The sequence below is a fragment of the Haliotis rubra genome, unplaced genomic scaffold (genome assembly GCF_003918875.1).
Source record: "Haliotis rubra isolate DU_JTF1 unplaced genomic scaffold, ASM391887v1 Scf1241, whole genome shotgun sequence".
Lineage (NCBI taxonomy): Eukaryota > Metazoa > Mollusca > Gastropoda > Lepetellida > Haliotidae > Haliotis > Haliotis rubra.
The window spans coordinates 38,070-59,477 of record NW_025765161.1 but is presented as its reverse complement, the minus strand read 5'-3'; the positions used below and the strand labels follow the sequence as shown (position 1 = coordinate 59,477).

General features: G+C 38.8%; 1 protein-coding gene across 1 annotated transcript in view; it reads left to right on the top strand.

Moving 5' to 3' along the window:
- LOC124266257 (phosphatidylinositol 5-phosphate 4-kinase type-2 alpha-like) overlaps positions 1-21,408 on the top strand; it is a 55,604-nt gene that overhangs the window by 27,106 nt on the left and 7,090 nt on the right. Inside the window, 3 exon segments of the mRNA XM_046701071.1 lie at positions 3,155-3,251; positions 6,959-7,108; positions 9,003-9,149. Coding sequence (XP_046557027.1) covers positions 3,155-3,251; positions 6,959-7,108; positions 9,003-9,149 — 394 coding nt within the window.

The window sequence follows — 21,408 nt, the reverse complement described above, 5'->3', positions numbered from 1 at the left end:
CAGACAGTATTCTACCATATATTTGATACTTTGATATTATCGACTGTTATATAAATCATGCACTTTGTTTGCATCCTGTTAAAATTATTGGCTGAAATGTTGCCAATGTGTCTATAAATCTTAACTAACTTAAATTGACTGTTACAATTGTAATAATAAATTTGTGTAGGGTGTTGACTTTTGACAAATGCCATGTTATAGGATCTGTTATTCAGTATCTTGTTAACAGTTGATAAATACTTGGTTGATGAAGGTTGAACTTTGTCAGAAAATGATAAATGTTATGTATATATGTGTTTGTTTTGTTAAACATGACAACATGAAGATATCAATATGCACAGGCTGTAGTCATGAGGCGGAAAATGAGCCTATTGATGAAAAGGAATAAATTATTTAAAAAATTGTTTGACATAAATTAATTTTCATCATTATGAAATATTCATATGCAGCCTGTGCCAGCAATGTTTTAGCCTTGTCTAAACATGGCTCCTAACATAATTTTCATTTGTTTTCATTGTTAATTGTTAATCAGTGAAAGAAGCAGTTTGAAAACAAATTATTAAATGAATCCTTAGCTGTTCTGAATAGCAATAAGTGATCATTATATAGGGTTTGAACTGCTCCAAGAGTCATTCTAACACATGATATCCATATATGTTGCCATTTTCATTTTTTGGGACCATGTTTCTGGTGGCTATTTGCATGTTTGTTCATGTTTACAACTATATCAAGTCTTTTCTTTGCATTGCATTGATCTTCCACACCAATCTCATCAAGCACAGGGGGCGGTGGGGTAGCCTAGTGGTTAAAGCGTTGGCTCGTCACGTCGAAGACCTGGGTTCGAATCCCCACATGGGTACAATGTGTGAAGCCCATTTCTGGTGTCCCTGCCGTGATGTTGCTGGAATATTGCTAAAAGCGGCGTAAAACATAACTCAGTCAGTCAGTCATCAAGCACAGAAAAAACCTGCCATAAACCTTAGTGGTTGCTTATGCCTATATGCAATGGTACTTAAGACAGTATTTCATTATGGTGGTCCTTATATGATCATGGTCATGGTCATAATCTAATGTTGCATCTCCAGTCTGCCAAAAACTTTTGAATCTACAAACCTTACTAGCTGTATGCCCTCATGTCTTGTACATAGCTTTAGCAGGTATAGCTTTGCTTCCTAGACTGATTTGAATGGTATTCGACATGGGATTGGGCCTGGTGGCTTAAGTCAGAGAGAGTCCCCGCAGTAAAACACTGACAAAGGAGATGTACAGACACATAGACAAATGTGACTGTATGTATTGGCTACAAGCAGTCTATGTAACTGCCAGTTCCAGAGATTCTGACTGACTGTCCACATGACCAGCCAAAACCATCAGCAAGGTACAACACCAGGATGAGGGATTGGGTAAGGCAGGGGCCATGGGCCATTTTGCACATTAGAATAAAAATTGGCCCATTAAAATTTTGAAATTTGCTATTGATACAAGGGCAGTGGCCCATTCTAAATTCAGAAAATGGCAATTAATCCTGAAAATGGCCCATTGTCAAAGTTCTCTATCCCAATCCCTGCAGGATCCAGGTTCCTTTGGAATAGGACAATTGTAGTCTTGGTAACCTGATGACCCGAACCCATTATAAGTCGGAAGAAGACTGTGGTAAAAATACTGTATCTCCTGGATATTTTAGCTGTGTTTATAATCTCCTCTAATAATTTGTTGGTTTCCCCACCATTGGCCATTCTTCTTCTTCCTGCTAATTTCCATCCTTGTGCTGTACTGTCCACATGACAGCTAGGACATATGGTCTGGATGTAGGGCACATGTGTCAGGTTTCTGATTGGTCTGTAGTGACAGATTGTTTTGCAAATATCCTGAAGAATTTGACCCATTGGAATTTGAAAGCCCAATCATGCGGAGTGTTGTAAATCTAGCATGTACAGGTATTGGCATGGCCCTTGTGTTAACAGTCAGAGATTAACAGGGATCCTAGATGCTGGTTTCAGTCTCAGGATGAAATACTTGTCCCGAGAACCAAGTATAATTGGGATCTCGTCTTTTCATTGTGTACAGAGTCTGACCTGCCTGATATTGTGTTGGCATATTCATATTTTATCCAGACAGTCTAGATGCTCTCCCTTTACTGTCAGTCACTGTTCCTTTGTGGTGTGGGGTGGTGGGGTAGCCTAATGGTTAAAGCATTGGCTCCTCACACCGAAGACCCGAGTTGGAATCCCCAAATGGGCACAATGTGTGAAGCCAATTTCTGGTGTCCCCCGCCGTGATGTTGCTGGAATATTGCTAAAACCGGCGAAAACCAAACTCAGTCAGTCAGTCCTTTGTGGTGAAAAGGCTGTGGAGCAGGACTCCACTGACAGTTAAATTTTGTCAATGAACCTAAAACAGAAAGGTATTTATGTACATCTATACATTTGTACTCTCCATGCTTGTTGGTACTTAGTAATTTTATTTATTGGCAGTTTGGTGTAACAACATTTCTTTCTCAGTCCCATCTTTGATTGGCTGCCTTTCATGTGTTCTAGGAAAATACTTTGGAAATGTTTTGGTGGCATTCGATCATATGTACTCTCCTTCTTATATCTTGAACTAGGAGTTTGGAAGGATCCTAGACAGAAATGTTAGTTAATCATCATCAATTGGAGGAACAAGTTCGGTCAAGTTTTAGGGATATTCTCTTATTAATGTTCCCATTCTCTTATCAAGCTAATTGAAACATTTCTGTAAACACAGAATAATGCCTTACTGTAAAACTTGGTGGTAATTTTCTTATCCTAATCTCATTTTCTGAACATAAGGGAATCAGGTGGTCAGGCTTGCTGACTTGGTTGACACATTTCATCGTATCTCATATGTGTAGATCAGTGCTCATGCTGTTGATCATTGGATTGTCTGGTCCAGTTTCAATTATTTACAGACCACCGTTATATCGCTAGGAATATTGCTGAGTGCTGTGTTAAAAAACAAACAACCTAAACAAAGAAACGTAAACAAAAATAAGGTATTGGCAATATATGTGTAGCTGTCTTTGATAATTGCTAATGTTTGATACATTGCTGGTTCTATTACTTTTATGCCAAATAGGTTGTATCCAAATTCCCAAACTGAAAAGGACTATGAATGTTATTGACATGTTTTTCAGAGACAACATGCCAAGTCACTTCAAAGTGAAAGAGTACTGCCCGATTGTGTTCAAGAACTTGAGAGAGCGGTTTGGGATTGATGACTTTGAGTATATGGTGAGTCCTCATGTAATTTGATACTGTTTTGATTCTGTGCTCTTAGTGAAAATTTATTTGCTGAGCTGAACCTTTTATGAATCTCTTAATGTCATTTTATTGTGAGATTATTGTCACTTGTTACAGTTACAGCTTACTTACCTGATTTTATTTTGAAAAAAATGATAAAAGACTGAAACAAATTAACTTGGGCGAACATATGTATGTACGTTCTCCTGGTCTCAGGTACCCCTGTTTATCTGGGAAAACAGGCAGGGAATAGTTCACAACACATTTTGTGTGTAGGAATGGGGGCTAGAACTGGTCCCCGGCAACCGATGCTTGTCTGTGGGAATCAAATCCAGGTAAACCCACATTTGTCCATGCCTACGAAGCTTTACCTTTGGGTATCAGTGTTCGAATAGGTCGCAAGAAACCAATTCTTATGTGAAGGTATTTGTTTGGTATAAGCTGCTCCTGCTTGTTTTGAGAGCTGACTAAAATGTGAATCAGGTGGTTACAATGTGCAGCCTTGATGTTTGAATGTCACTGTTCAGTTTGGCAAGAATCTTTGTGTATGCTGTTTGCCACTGGTTACCATGGATTTAGATATATTCCTTAAAGGTTGCAGTGATGGGCAGGAACACTCACTGATTCACTGACTCACTCACTGACTCACTGACTGACTGACTGACTGACTGACTCACTCACTCACTTGGGGCGGTGGGGTAGTCTAATGGTTAAAGCGTTGGCTCGTCACGCCGAAGACCCGGGTTCGAATCCCCACATGGGTACAATGAGTGAAGCCCATTTCTGGTGTCCCCCGCCGTGATATTGCTGGAATATTGCTAAAAGCGGCGTAAAACCAAACTCAGTCAGTCACTCACTCAGTCACTCACTCAGTCACTCACTCAGTCACTCACTCACCCTCCCTGCAAATCTGCCAATCAACAAAACTCTGCAGGCAGGGGTTGTGTTGTTTATGACCCGAATGACAATTTCATTACATGATTATGATTGGTATTTGTATAAACTTCTTTGACAAAGTATAAGCCTAGATTGCTCCTGTCAGAAGATCTTGACAAAACAAGACAACATATCAAGTTTACCTGCAAGTATAGTTTAGAAAAGAACTGTTAAAGAGCTGCCCAAGGCCTCCTCACACAAAGCTACTTTGGACCTATGATTGTTGTAAGTCTGTTTCAGTATGTTAGTTGTGATGATCTTAGTGCTGAGTTTGCTGTATGGCATGGGGCCCAGTTGTGAAGCTGGAGAACTGCTCACAGCTGTGGTGCACTGTTTGGACCAGAGTTCACGAGGGAAGGTGGCAGTTCAGTTTATGTCTGCTACACTGGCCTTTCATTTGTGTTACCAGGGTGCACTGCATCTCAGCATTGATTTCAGGAGGAATGTTGGCTTTGGTTCAGATTGAAGCTGGTGCACCTCAATACTTGTGAGTCCAGTCTAGTGTAGAAATTATAGGGAAATTTGAAATTTCTGCTGAATGCCTTGATCATCATCTTGAAGATGCTATGTACCTGGTGCTACCACCAACAAAGTATGACTGAGATGGGAGATTGTATATACAGGGAGCTGGAGTAGAGTTCCTGATTCTGATTATATGTACAGGTGAGACAGTAGGTGTAGATTGCCTGATTGCCTGGTGCAGGTGAACCAGGGGCAGAACACCTGCAAGCCGTTTCACCTTTACTGCTGAGCCTTTCAGCCTCATCATTAAGATGCTTCCTGTTCTTGAAGGAAAACATGAAATGGATATTTGCAAAGGGTTTCTTGCAAAGAATAAATAAGCTGAAATATATGTAATTAATATGGATTATGATACAGCCAGTCACTGCCTCAAGACGTACAAAGGACACTGGTGCTAAACACTCTTTTACTTGTCCCTGACCAGTTCTTTACAACTTTCTCAGGGGTGGAAATAACTTTAAAATTGCTAGTGTACTCCGGTACAGTGGCACATGTAAAATCACTTGCCCTGATAATTTTCCACTATACCAGCTGTTTTCTTGTTGATTTTTTACATAAAGAACATAATTAACATTGGAAAGTCAACTGGACACCAGTACAGTGTGATATACAAATTTGGTTGCCTGACAGAAAAAAGCACTGGACTCGGGTGTCGGGCAATGGGTTATTTCCACCCCTGCTTTCTGTACTACACTGCCAACATACTTGAACATGGAATTGAATTTTCTATAGTAGAAAATTGCAGCACTCGCTTTTTGAAACTCGCTTTTTAGAAAATCCAATCATGGAATCAAACAAGTGCCCATCTTTAAACTTTTCTAGTTCACTCTGTTTGTAATGGAATATCATCAAGTTGGTATTGTACAGTTTCAGTTAGAACAGTTAGAACACCACATGTCAGGGGCACGGGTGGCCAGGTCTTTATAGGTGACATGATTTGCTTTGCAAAGTTGCATCCCTCAGCCATGCCTGAAACCCACAATGGTTGTGGCTTTGACTCTTGGTTCACCATGGTTGTCAGCACTATACCTATACTCTTGATTTTTTCCAGTACTTATTCACTCACTCACTCATTCTCTTGAATTCTTTTACAACTTTGATCAGTTTGGTTCAAAATGTGGTTGTAGATCTTTCAGGTACATACATCAGTTTAATAGCAATTTAGTCAGAAGTCATAACAAGATGAAGCAGTTGAGCACAAACTGACAAAGACTATAGTCTGTTTGCAGTGAAAACGTACCGATGAATTTCACTTTAAACAAAAAAGTAAATCAAATAAAGTGAAATTAGAAGTACGAATCCTCATAATAGTTCAGGGAGAAAGTGTGTTTTATTACACTATACATGGTGGTAGAGAACTGTATTTCTTTTCTAAGATGCCAAATTTAATACTTTCTAAGGATAATTACGATTAATTTAAGGCAGAAAACAAACGGCGGTGTCGGTGACCTAAATTAAGAATCCTCGCACAGGGCTAACTGGCGCGCTGTTCTATTGATGTGTCTGCCCCCCTACGTTAAGACGAACGTTACCAGAAAAACAAATGATAAACAGTTTCATGACGGTTTACGTTCAGATTAAATATCTTCTCTAAAGTATTTTAATTACATCTGTGATTAACGTAAACCATGTGAACGTCGCATTTCTACTACCAACGTATGTTTAGATCAGTACATCCAGACGAAGCTGAGTAGTCTAGCGACATTCCACGATTGCATTGTGGGAATGTAAACATTGCGAACGTTACCGTGTTGCTGAAAACTTGCGAGTCGAATTGAGACATTTAAAAAGTCAGAAAACATAAACGTAATGTTTCCACCAGTGATGTTAGGTGAGTGAAGCAACTGCAAACCAAGAAACGGGATGCAACGCAGTAGTTTACTGTAGGAGGCTGTACGAGGCGATGACAACTGACATGCATCGTGACGTCGCTTACATTGTGACGTAATGTAAAATGGTTCGATTACGAGGGGGCACGCTAGAATGGCGCAGTGACGGGATAACGTCATTCAATTGTTACGTCATCAAAAAACTATACCTTTATTGTCTGATAGTGTATTTTTTGTTCGATTGTTCTAACCGCTAGGCATCTTAGAAGCTACATTATCCTCATGTATGTGTCTGATATCTGTGTTTCCAGCCACTATTCTTACCCCAAGACCATCTTCTGGTCCAGCAGCCTCAGTCAACAACTGCTGAATTTGCTGTATCTGTAATTAAGATTTATTTAATGTTGACAGAGTTCGCTGACCAAACAGCCCCACTACATCGACTCACCGGGTAGAAGTGGCGCTCGGATGTTAATGTCCCAGGACAAGAAGTTCTTTATAAAAACACTGGTCAGTGAGGAGGTGGAGCAGATGCACCATGTACTTAAACAGTATCACCAGGTGAGTGCACTATACTCAACGATGCACATTCTGCATCAACTTCATACCAGATTTAGTGTTGGGAATTGGTTAAAATCTCATAATGGATGATTGGTTCATTACAATCGATCAATCATCAAAAATAATTGGTTAGCGTCATTAATGAAATTTGTTAATGCACATAAAAATAAGGAAAAACATGTAGTTCTTTTGGGTTTTTTTGGCAAACTTTCACATCTTTAAAGGATGACTAGTATGTTAGGAACATAAATTTGTTGGAGTCTTTAAGATAAAATTCAATATGACTTGAAACGAGCTTGTAGTGCTTATGAAATGTAACAGACAAAACCAACCTTGTGAAAAATATTGTTAATGAAAACAAGTGTTCCAGAATTGTTTGTGTTTGATTATGAGAAAACATTTATTTTATTTTTATTTTTTTTTTTCGATTATGAGAAAACATGATCGATTGCTTGGTCATTCAGTCACTGCGACCAATCTTCGATTATTTCAATTAATCGGACCACCACTAACCAGCATGGAAACTGAAGTCTAATGAACAAGTAAAATTCAGGGTGTTACATTTTTGTTGCAATTTTGTGCCTTAGTGTGAATCGAAATGTTTTCTGTAAAAATATCAATTGTTAACAATGATGCTGCTCTCCATTATTGATTTTATTGATAGCTGTCAGAAGATGGTTGTTACTGACAGTTCCACTTAACCCTTCCTTCATATACCAAACCTACCTAGAGACATGAAGGAAATCAACTGAGAACCTATGCATGAGTATAGTCAGACAATCTACAGAACCTAGGGAATTAGTGATAGCTTTACCATCACTTTGAATAATGCAGGGGACTGTGGATAGAAGTTTTCAACCTGTAATATTCAGGGCCTAGATTTTCGAAGCTCTCTTAGCCCTAAGATAGTAGTAAGTGCCATACAATAAAATTAGCTTACAACTATTTTAGTGCTAAGAGAGCTTCGAAAAAGCTGCTGAAAACAATAGATCAGACTATAGATGGCAATTAGGTCGCTCAGCCAGGTATGACAACGGACCGTCGACTCACTTGGCATGAAATGCATGTGCTGCCCACGGCACAAGGGGTCATCTCAAATATATTTTATGCTTTTTCATGTGTATTGAATATGTCTCTATTGATTATATGTAATCTTAGCTAATATCCCTATCCTCCAGCCCGACCCCAACTGCCGTCAGCAACACCCGTTTTGGTTTTGCTTTAGAGACAACCCCTTCTTCCTGTTTCTTTTTATGATAGCGAGACTCAATGATATCTACATGCTTAATAGTTTTAGTATTAAAGTTGTTATTTTTTACGTCTATTGTTTATAATGAAGCTAAGTCTAATTTCACAATGGACATTCAAAAAGTGTCATTTGTTATACAATATCATCGAACACTAATTTGAATAAAGCCATGGTCTGCTCCAAATAAGTCGCTTCGGATTTTGAAAAACCTGCATTGCTCATTTCTGCACTAATCTCTCCTCAGTAAAATCCTTCATTAACATTTCCTATCTCCCTCCCACTGAGACTGTAGTTAGGCCGAACTTAGTTTAAGAGATATTTCACACTTTCACATATTAACTACCTAAATTGTAGATATAAATGTGAAAAAACAGTTATTTTCTATTTCCGACAGTACTTTAGTACAAGCACCTGCCACAACACAATCACACTGACAGTCACACATATGCACCCACACTTGTGCCTTCACACTCGTTACCTGGCACACATGCATATGTCTGTTGTTATATAGAACCCCATGTCATAACTTGGTCTTTATTGTATAGAAGCCCATGTCACAACTTGGTCTTTATTGTATAGAAGCCCATGTCACAACTTGGTCTTTATTGTATAGAAACCCATGTCACAACTTGGTCTTTGTTTCAGTATATTGTGGAGAAGCATGCCCAGACCCTGTTACCGCAGTACCTGGGTATGTACCGCCTGACGGTGAACGACGTCGAGACCTACATGGTGGTCATGAGGAACATCTTCAGCCCCAGACTAGGAATACACAAAAAGTATGACTTGAAGGTCAGTACATACATATTGATCCTCTTGGCTGAATGCTCATTACTTTATATATGAAACTTGAGTTTTTAGGACAATGATATATACTGTAGAGGCTAAAGCAACTTGTTTTGTGTGGAGTTATTTCCCAATGGAATATCAATTTGGAGATATGTGGTAGTGGTGGGTTTGGACGTTGGATTGGTCCAGGACTGACTTGGTGGTACGGCTAGGTTGGGAAGGGTCAGGGTCATCTGTTGCCCAGTGGTTTAATGAGCTCCTGAAATGCAGTGAAGAGTTGTGTCCTGTAGCTGTAGCAGAATCTGCTGCAATCATCCTGACTATCATCTGGCAGGACTTTACCCATGATCTTAGATTTTCACTGAACACTACCAGCTGCACCTTTGTGTGGATATCTTCCTGCATTAATCACACTATTCAAATAACTGTTTAAGTGCTATTTAAATCAGTGTCACATTCCTGTAAGTCATCTACCCAAAAGGGGAGGTGGGGTAGCCTAGTGGTTAAAGCGTTGGCTCGTCACGCCAAAGACCCGGGTTCGAATCCCCACATGGGAACAATGTGTGAAGCCCATTTCTGGTGTCCCCCGCCGTGATGTTGCTGGAATATTGCTAAAAGCGGCGTAAAACCAAACTCAGTCAGTCAGTCAGTCAGTCATCTACCAAAAAAAGATTGTCATGGTAGATAAATCTTGTGTTGTGATTATGTATGACTATTACTTGAAAACATTTGCTAGATTTAAGCTAAGTTGTCTCAAGTAAACTGTTTGTACACCTAGACTTAGGTGTAAAGTAGCATTTAATCCCCACTTCAGGAAAGCAAATCAAATTGATTCTCCTTGACATTGGATTTCTGGATAAAGAGAGGTTGCCATGGGGATGTTTATAACAGTAAATACCCTGTAGTAGGAAGACATGAGCTTGTGTTCCTCAGACTTACCATTACAAAACACACTCTTGTGATAACCTGTTCATGATGTAATGTTAGTCTTACAATCTGTTAATTTTGACTAGTTAAACAAGTGCGATGCCATATTTGTTTGGATATCATGAAGCAATGACCATGAAAATACTGTGTGTGCTATCTCCTTGTGAACTGCCACTTTCACCAATATCTGGTGGACAATAGCTGTAGCAGATAATTTGTGTGGACTTGTCAAAATAGAATTATGTTCGAAAAGAGGGTGTGAAAAATGTATAAGCAATTAAAAATATACAGGAAAGTTGAATCTGACAGTAAAAACAAGATATGGTTAATAGAACCCGGTAGTCTTGTAATTGCAGTGGAAACCTAATCAGGATGTTTGATTGCTTTTCCTCAATCTGGGATCAAAACTTTGCATGTTGAATATCTATCTTGGGTTTATATAGGTCTCCGAACTAAAAATATATTTTGGTTTATTTGTTGAAATTTTGAAGAAAATTCTTTATTATTTAAAATTTAGACTTACAGCATTGTGTATAATTCGATAATTCTGCATTCATTATATTGGTCCTGTTATATGCAAAACAGGTCACAAAGCTATACTGTTAGTTTGAACGATACTGATGTAATGACCATGAATAGGGCAAGTCTGAATTCTAAATTGGGAATTTTTTCCATCTACTGTTTGGTCTTTTTAGACGTCTGCTGAAAACGTGGACAGAAATCTGAACAAGTTTAGATAAATCCTTGCTATCTGGCCGTCTTTTTACTACACTTGTTCCGGGATAGGGGTTTGATTGGGAGTCGTGTTTACTTTCACATCGGAAATACTGAGTGCTTTCAGATGAGTATCCTTGTAATGCTTTCACTTTCTGTCGGAGTGTTTGTGGTGTATCTTGCTGATAGGCTAACACTGTGTTAATCAATGTAAATGAAGTGGCAGGTTCATGAACATGTGATAATGAATACGTGTTTATGGAGGAAATGGGGAAAGTCAGGTCATGATGACCTTGGCCACAATTTGTGAACTGCACGTCATGGATCAGCACAACTTAACACCATCACTCTCCATGGACACATACAACATCAATAGTGTTTTAGACTGGTCTGTTAGAGCAACAATGGACATGTCCCTAAAATGTCATTTGTGTTGTAATTGTTGTAAATTAAATAATCTGTATAGAATTTCAGGGGATAAATAAACCATTTTTCTCTTCACCAAACGTCAGAGGAGCTTTGTGGTTACTGGTTTGATAATCAGCCAAACTTCAGGTAGAGTGTGTGACCAAATTAGTGTCCACTTCATAAGCTGCAGTGTTGAGTCCTACATAATACGGTCAACAAAGATCCATGTGGCCACCAATTACACCTATTCTTGCTGATATGGGGACTGACTGAGTGTTAATATGCTCAATAGGTCTCATTACTCATGTCTGAATTTGAGAATTTACCTGTTTATGACAGGTGTTTGTGTTCCATAACTTCACTACTGGATTCAGAGATGTGTGGGTGGTAGGGCATCAGCAATGTATATTACATGTCATGAATAAGTGATAATTGTGTTTTAATTATGTTGTTTGTTTTGGTTTTAAAATACATCTGTTGTTTGTCATGACTAGTCTTTCCCTAAAATTCTTAACAAAAGGACCACATTTTAACTCACATTTTCTGCTATCTGTACACTGTAAGTCAACCATGGTAGGTCAGAAATGTTTAGTGAAACATGACATGCTCATGACCATGACCTGGGTTCCTTCTGTATCAACTCCTGGTTGCAGGAAGTATGCATGAAATAGTCCTGCTCATAGTAACCAACATCCGCGATGAAAGAGGGAAGCATTTGGTGCAGCAGTATCTAAGATGTAACATGCTCTAACTTTAAGCCATGTCATAAAAAAATAGCAAGAGTAAGTTATGCATAAAAATAACAAGTAAGCATTGTCATCAGCTTGTATGTTTCTTGAAGCATGGTCTTAAGGCCAAAATGTGCTCGATCATGAATGTTTTTCAATTTTCACTAACTATTTTCCTCATTTTGCACTCTGTCTTCTGTCTCAATAGATTTTTGGAAAAGCGTCTTCAGGACAATATGATTTACAGTGCCCTGACCTTCAAGTTCTCTTTTCTTTTTGTGACTGATGTATGTGTGACCTTGACCTCTGTTCATTTGTCAGTGTTTGCATACCATCCCGACCTTGAGTTTGGTTTGGTTCGGCCACTCACCCTCCAAACTGCCATAACTGCCACTGTTGACTGAAACCCTGTAGAAATATCATCAGTCTTTTTAAAGACTTCCTTTCATTTCTTGCTGGGTTGGGTTTGTGATCGATGCCATCATACATGGCCCGTGTAATGCGCCAACAGTGGCATTGCTGGTGTAATGCGGTTAATGAAACTTTCAGCTGAGATTGGTTTCAGGGGAAGAGGACAGGAAACCTTTGATGTTTTCAGGGTCATTGGGTAGAGGCTTTCTTAGACTCTGTATATGTCTTTCTATTTATCAGCTTGATGAGGTTGAAACTTGACCTGAAATGACTAATGTGTTAGGAAACAGGTATAAGCCATGGAGTTAACAAATCTAAAATGGTTTTTGTCAAATAATTTTCCAGATTTCACATTTTGCTACTAAAATAGCCTCATACATCATGGTTGATGAATAAAAATGTCTTGAAGATTCTACCTTGTAGAGCAGGAGGAGTTGTGGAACTTGAGTCAGTTTCATGGTCCCTTGGTATGATTGGGATGTGGATGACATCATATCAGTGTTGGAGGAATAGTCGGGCAGCCTTGTGACAGTGTTTGCTTGTGACATTAGAAGCTTGGGTACTATTTCCTTCAAGGCTACAAATGTGTTTAGCCCAATTCAGGGTCCCCTGACATGTTTCTGGAAGTTTTCCAAAAGTGGCGTAAACCTAGACTCAGCTGTAGCGATATAATTGGAATCTTTGAGATGTTCCTTTGTGTTAATAATTTTCACTTTTCTAAATCCCAGAGGATGAGTTGACTTGTTGATGTAACACAGATGTCCCAGGGTAGCAGCTAGACTCATAATACACATTGTCAGAACTCATGGTTACACCTAATGTGATCTGTTAAACAGTGGCTGTCAATGAAATGCGTGGACCACCTCTACATAGGGGTGGAAATAACTTTAAATTGCTAGTGTACTCTGGAACAGTGGCACATGTAAAATCACTTGCCCTGATAACTTTTCCACTATACCGGCTGTTTCTTGTTGACTTTTTAAAATAAACAACATAATTAACATTGGAAAGTCAACTGAACACCGTTACAGTGTGATATACAAATTTGGTTGCCCGACAGAAAAAAACACTGGACTCGGACCTCGGGCAATGGGTTATTTCCACCCCTGCTACATCATTGGGGAAATGGTGTTCAGTTCTGTTGAAACATGCTGTTAGTAGTGTTATATAAATTGAAACATACAAGGAACGTGGCCCTTTAAAGGTACAGGTAATAACCCTGATGTTAGAAGTTCAACATTTGAGGGGCCTCTTGATTCAAATGTAAAAGGTCCAAACTTCAAGGACCAGAGCCACATCTCCTTCCTCCCTCTCCCTCTTTATGTATTACCATCACTTTTCTCCTCTTGCCATGCCACACACACACTACCATGCCACGCCATGCCACATATAATAATATGGAGCATTGTCAAAGCAATAGTGTTGCCTGCAAACTGAAGCTGCAGAATGCAACCATATTTATGCCATCTTGCACCCAGTGCATGTTCAAATTTTCATGGTCAGCTTGAGAACAGAATAATTTTGTTATAATGATGTTCTGATTAATTTTACATCAAGCAACCTGTTTTTGTCTGGTGCAATAAGGTCATGGCCTAAAGTTATGTCAGGTGCAGGTATATTTCATTTCCTTAAATCTCTCTAAAAACGGTGCAGGTCTCAGTCAGGCAGATGGGTTGTACAGGCAAAGATAAAATGGGCATGCCTTTAATATCCCTGAATTCAGGTTTTCATTGAATGCCCTTAATGTAAGCAAATTGACTGAGACTATGGTTCATCATCTTGGTCCTGTATATAGGCCTTGGAATGGATCCTGTGTCTTGTCAGGGCTCTGTGACACAATACAAGCTTATTGGCCCTAGACTGATGAGATGCTGTCACTCTTAAGTGTTTTTGAAGACAATGGGGAAAGTTCAATATCCCCATAATGTCATTTCCAGTGCAGTGTGTTATGCATCTTAGCCTTGGGTCAATTTTCTGGGCAGTAAATTGCTCAGACAAGGCAATTGATGGTAACCGATTAGCTATTAACGAGACTTTCAGCAAGGGTTTGGTAGAGATGCAGTGTTAAAGGCAGCGTATTAACATTGTTGATTTACACTGCTCTCGTGTCAGCAGGACATTCAGCCAGTTACTAATGGTAGTTGGACAGAATTTACTGACCTAGTTCAAGGTTATCATATTTGTGGCCATGTGATACTGGACCCTGTCAACAAGGAAAACTGTTCATATTGTCTTCTTGAAAATATCCGAATTTGTTTGAAGATGGTTTAACAATATGGTACAGTTTTTGAAACCCCCCAGCTACTGCTAATGAATGAGACAAGTTTTAAGTTAAGCATGAAGATCAAGGTGATGTTATATAAATCAAAATGTAAAATGTTAAATATGTATGGGGTATCTGTCATTCATTCCAATTCTAAAGCCAGACCCCAGTACTCAACTTCATTTTGAACACTGCAAAACATGGGTGTACTAATCCCATCTTAACACAATATTAACTAAATCTGGTGCAGGCATCTTTAATGGCTGGTCTAAAAGTGAACTGAAATTTGAAAGACTTATTTATGCCCTCACAATCAAAAACATCTTGTAATATTGTACTTTTGACAGTTGGGTATTTATGTATCTGTCATGAGTGACATCCATGAGTGTATGATCAGATCGCCTGGTTACCTGTGTTTTGTATGTAGATGAATGAGTAGATGTCCTTGGTAAACGAATGACCATGCATCTCTGATGAAGGAGCCTGCAGATAAAAAACTGCCATTGTTCATGCTCTAGTGTCAATCAAAGTTTTCTATCAAGAGAATGTGTGTGATAGAAGATTGTTCAGGGCCACTTCAGCTGTGTCACATCAGTTGATATGTAGCAAGTCTATACCAGACAAACCAATGGTCAGTTGGTTGAAATATTGCTGAGTGCGGCGTGAAACTAAACTCACTCACTCACCCAGTCGGTTGAAATACAATTTCACTCAATGACTGTGAAACAGCGGAGGATAGGATGAGCTACAGTTCACTTCAAGAGACTCTGTCAGTACTACTGTTACATTTTCTGTAACAATTTGACAAAGTTAATTAAATAAGTACTTTTCATTTAAATCATCATTGCATTTAAATGCATACATATCTACTTACATTGCTGTATTGAAATAAACTATGAAGTAGCAAAAATTGTGACCAAAAATGAAATGAAATTTTCGTAACTTATGAAGTCCCTGATCATTTGGTCATGTGATCTAACTCGTGATGTCTACCTGGTTGACATCACATCAGTTCCCTTTGTGTTTCAAATATTAACATGTGTTGGAACAGGTGTGTACTGAAGACTGTTGAATAAACACACTCATAGTTTAACAAACATAAGCCCAGTAAATCGAAATTGAGATAATTGATGATTATATTACAGGGAATAGACTCTCTTCGTATCATTTACTTCAGGACTTTAATGAACGGATTTGTTTACTGTCACCAATTTCGTGTCACACCATGTCAAGGAACAAAATGGCAATTTGTGCAGGAATTCTACGTGACCAAGCATCATACAAAACATCAAGGAAGTCAAATATGTTTTTGATGCAAATATAGTGATTTTAGGTGATGATGATGTAGCTGTATAGCTAGGATCCTCAAATGAGCATCGACTTTGAAGATTTATTCAAGGGGTCGTTTTAGATATGGTGTTATACGGTACATTTTTTTAGGAGAAGACAATGTCTTTAATATACACTGATCTGAAACCTTGGAAATGCATTCATGTTCTAATGACATTCCATCATTGTAAAACAATGTTGACACACACAGAGGCAGCAATAGCGTATCATTTCCAAACAATCCCATGGATTAGCACTGCAACAAAAGCCCTCATTACCCAAAGCCCCAAGTGCATCAATATGCTGCGTAAACTACTCACATGAAGTATGCTCTGTCAGACTAGCAGGAATAACACAGCTTTCATGACAACTCTGGAGTGGAAACCATTGCCCAACTCCCCAAGTATGTCAGTGTACAGAGACCACGGCCTGCCATTATCTATTGCCTGGCTCCCCAAGCATTCTCCATCACCACTGAAGTCTATCCACATATAGTTGCCCACCCCCCAGGAACCATGCAGGGAGAGATTGGTTACATTGATGTGTACACAGAGAGCAAGCCATACCACCATCTATTGATTTTGCTACTGCAGGAATATTGAAAAGCCGTGATCAGACCATTTAATTTGCATGGCATGTGTAGCTATGGTGGTGGTATTTCCCACTGTGGGATATGTCTGCTGTTGTTCCATCAGCAGGGAGACTGAACATGTTGAAATATGGCAGGGAATGCAGACTTGTTCTTTCAAGGGTGGAGCAGGGCCTCTCCAGGAATATGTTGAATTTAACAGTTTGACAGAGTGGGTAATAGCAGGTGGCTAATGTGGTGATAATAGATGGTGATTGTTGGTAGATGGATAATAGCAGGTGGCTAATGTGGTTATAATATATGGTGATTGTTGGCTGGTGGCTAGAATGGTGATAATGCATGGTGATTGTTGGCAGATGGATAATAGCAGGTGGCTAATGTGGTGATAGTATATGGTGATTGTTGGCTGGTGGCTAGAATGGTGATAATATATGGTGATTGTTGGCAGATGGATAATAGCAAGTGGCTAATGTGGTGATAATAGATGGTGATTGTTGGCAGGTGGATAAAAGCAAGTGGCTAATGTGGTGATAATAGATGGTGATTGTTGGCAGATGGATAATAGCAGGTGGCTAATATGGTGATAATAGATGGTGATTGTTGGCTGGTGGCTAGAATGGTGATAATATATGGTGATTGTTGGCAGGTGGATAAAAGCAAGTGGCTAATGTGGTGATAATAGATGGTGATTGTTGGCAGATGGATAATAGCAGGTGGTTAATGTGGTGATAATAGATGGTGATTGTTGGCTGGTGGCTAGAATGGTGATAATATATAGTGATTGTTGGCAGGTGGGTAATAGCTGGTAGCTAATATGGTGATAATGTATGGCGATTGTTGGCAGATGGATAAAAGAGGGTGGCTAATATGGTGGTAATATATGGTGATTGTTAGCTGAAGGATTATGGAAGATGGGTAATTGGTGTTAATATATGGTGACTGTTTGCAGATGGATAAAAGAGGATGGTAATATGGTGGTAATATATAGTGATTGTTGGCAGATGGATAATAGCAGGTGGCTAATATGGTGATTATATATGGTGATTGTTGGCAGATGGATAAAAGAGGGTGGCTAATATGGTGGTAATATATGGTGATTGGTGGCTGAAGGATTATGGAAGATGGGTAATTGGTGTTAATATATGGTGACTGTTTGCAGATGGATAAAAGAGGGTGGTAATATATGGTGATTGTTGGCTGGTGGATTATGGAAGATGGGTAATTAGTGATAATATATGGTGATTGTTGGCAGATGGTGATAGCAGGTGATATGGTGATAATATATGGTGATTGTTGGCAGGTGGGTTAAAACAGGTTGCTAATATAGTGATAATATATGGTGATTGTTGGCAGATGGTGATAGCAGGTGGCTAATGTAGTGATAATATATGGTGATTGTTGGCAGGTGGGTTACAAGAGATGGGAAACTGGTTATATTTGATTGTCATCAATTTTGTATTTTTGTATTGATTTTGATAGTGAAACATGTTTGATTTGTTTCTCTTTTCAATGGTGCATCTGTCATTTGTCTCAATGACATTTTGAAATAATGCTTTTTCTTTAACATGACAGGATTAAGAAATATGATTAATTGATGGGACTTCCATGTCAAGCTTGTACAAAGTGCAAGTAGTCACCCTGATTACCGTGCAAAATTTAACAATATGATGTATTGACTTGAGTCTGCTGTAATACCAACAAAACTTTCAGTTACAATTAGATGTTTTTGACCATATCCAAACATAAGGTGGTCTAAGTGTTTGAAAAGTACTGGGTTTGTCATGTTCACTAGACCCAATAGAACAGCATTGTAAGTAGTACTGAGTGAGAGTTATTTGGTATGTATCTAGACCCTGATGATCTATGCAGTAGGCCTCTACACAGACTGAGTAGATTAGGAGATAAACAGGTTGTTTCGGGTTGCTTCCAGAACATACAAAAACAAACAGAGATGGTAAATCTAGACTCAGTCTCTCTCTGCCAAGTTGTGGAGCTTTATTGGATCCACCTGATACAGAGGAACACTCTGCCTATACTAAACATTGTGCAGCAAGTGTTGTGAGGGAAGTAGCATCCTGCTACGAACCAGATGAGGAGATTGGTCAGATTTTTGGATCAAATTTTCAATCAAGCTGGCAACACATTGCAGGGGAGTCTACCTGACAGGTGTTCGGTTCCAATTGTCTACCCCAATATAATGTAGAGTTATCTCGAAAGAGACTTTAAGAGGCGTAAACAATTTCTGAAATGGTCATATATATCTGATAAAAAGTTGTTTATGTTTGTTGTTTATCTCTTTCAACACCAGGCAAGTCGCTGGGCACCATAGACTCACAGGTAGTCATGTTAAACATTATATATTCTTAGTAACCTACCTGTCATATGATTCATTATTAAATCTATCAATTTCACACTGTCTGGAAACACATATTTCATATCAATTCACCATATTTTATTGATATTTTTAAACTATGCAATTTTATTGAATAAACATTTATTGGACACATGCAGGGTCTGCATCTAAACTGTCAAATATGAAAAAAGAACTGTTTCAAACAAATCTTAAATAAATTAAATATAGGAATAAAAAATATCAACAAAAGTACTTATGAAAGTTGTCAAACATGTGAGTTACAATTTCCATCTTTTTGTGCGACCGTGTAATGTAAGTCCAGTGACATGTCAGGTTTTGTCGCCTTGCTCTCGGACTCGGACTCGATGTTTAATGTGATAATATATGCATGAGAAATGTTTGTATCTGGTTGCAACCTAGTACGAAATGCCCACAAAGTTCTATGTCTTAGGTATAGGTATCGATTTACTTCTTAAAACATTTAGAATAGTGCAGTTTAACCAAAAACTTGTAAAACTAACACTTCTCCTCCACAGGGACAATATCCAGTGCTCAAACATCAAACAATTCTCATGTGTCATTTAAGCAAAACTTCGGAGAGGTAATTCCTGATGTTTTCTCAGAAAGCTACTGTTTATCGCCATGTGTCATTTAAGCAAAACTTCGGAGAGGTAATTCCTGGTGTTTTCTCAGAAAGCTACTGTTTATCGCCATGTGTCATTTAAGCAAAACTTCGGAGAGGTAATTCCTGGTGTTTTCTCAGAAAAGCTACTGTTTATCATGCATGTGTCATTTAAAGCAAAACTTGAGAGGTAATTCCTGGTGTTTTCTCAAGAAAGCTACTGTTTATCGCCATGTGTCATTTATGCAAAACTTGGAGGTAATTCCTGGTGTTTTCTCAAAGCTACTGTTTATCGCCATGTGTCATTTATGCAAAACTTGGAGAGTAATTCCTGATGTTTTCTCAGAAAGCTACTGTTTATCGCCATGTGTCATTTATGCAAAACTTAAGGAGGTAATTCCTGGTGTTTTCTCAGAAAGCTACTGTTTATCGGCATGTGTCATTTATGCAAAACTTCGGAGAGGTAATTCCTGATGTTTTCTCAGAAAGCTACTGTTTATCGCCATGTGTCATTTAAGCAAAACTTCGGAGAGGTAATTCCTGGTGTTTTCTCAGAAAGCTACTGTTTATCGCCATGTGTCATTTATGCTAAACTTCGGAGAGGTAATTCCTGATGTTTTCTCAGAAAGCTACTGTTTATCGCCATGTGTCATTTATGCAAAACTTCGGAGAGGTAATTCCTGGTGTTTTCTCAGAAAGCTACTGTTTATCGGCATGTGGCTGACTATATATTACTTCAAAAATCGTTTTATGACAATTTTATCTACATTGGTAAGAGGATATTATGATATTGTACGACTGGCAAAAAACATCACAATTTTCACAGCCTGTGTGCTTAATCTGTGTTTTAATTGTGTAAGCTTATTAAAGACAAAGTTACTCCAGTTGTAATTGTATTATTTGATACTGTCATAGAAATAGCTGCATATTTTTTAGGACACTATGTACTTTCACTACATTGGTGAATGTGTAAGACCTGCATTACTTGAGCATTCCTCCAGTGCTCACGCTCCAAGTTAGTTGTGTTTGATGACGTACTGAGCCATATGGTCAGGCTCACATCATTGGACCATTGTTGCCTCAAATACCAGTCACTGGATTGTCTGGACCAGACAGCTGAGTGTGGTTCTAAACAACAAATACACACACAATGAATCCAAACAATGACATACCATGATATAACTCAAACATTGTACAGAGTCATGTTAAACCCAATTCACTTGCTCTGTCCTAACTCACAGTAGTTGTTGAATTCGGGTATTCATGAGTCTGTGTACAGCCTCAGGACCTCCATCACTTGGAGCAGTCTTCAAATTATGCTGACATGCCTTGACACAACGGAAATACTGTAACATGAGGGTTAACGCCAAGTCAATCAATTTGTGGCTATTGATCAGAGTAGGAGTTAGTTGTTGAGCTCATGAGAGTATACAGTCTGACAACTACTTAAGTCTTTCCTCATGGAAGTACAGTACCATGATATTCACATCATGTACAGGACCCAGACCAAATGCACTGTCAGCATAATGCAGTCCATTTGCAACTCTTCATTTGCTTATGATCGTGGATGAGTGTCCATGTAAAATACAAATGAATTAACATAGGCTATGTTGTGCTACTTGTACAGAGACAAATATTAACCCTAGCCTGATTGTTGCTAAATGTTCACCATTTTTGCTGGCCTAAACAAACTTTCAACACAGTAATTACACTGACTTGGGCAGCAGGGTTAAGCAAATTTCTATTAGTGTACAGACATTAGTTGTTCTTCAGCAGGTGAATCAGACAAAGTGTCTGTTCTGAGTAGACAGGTAATACCTGTGGTCAGAACATAAGCTGACAAAGAGGACTTTGTGTGTATTGATGAGAGCAGAGTCGAAGGCCAATCATTAGCCAGGACCCCAAAGCCTCTAGTATC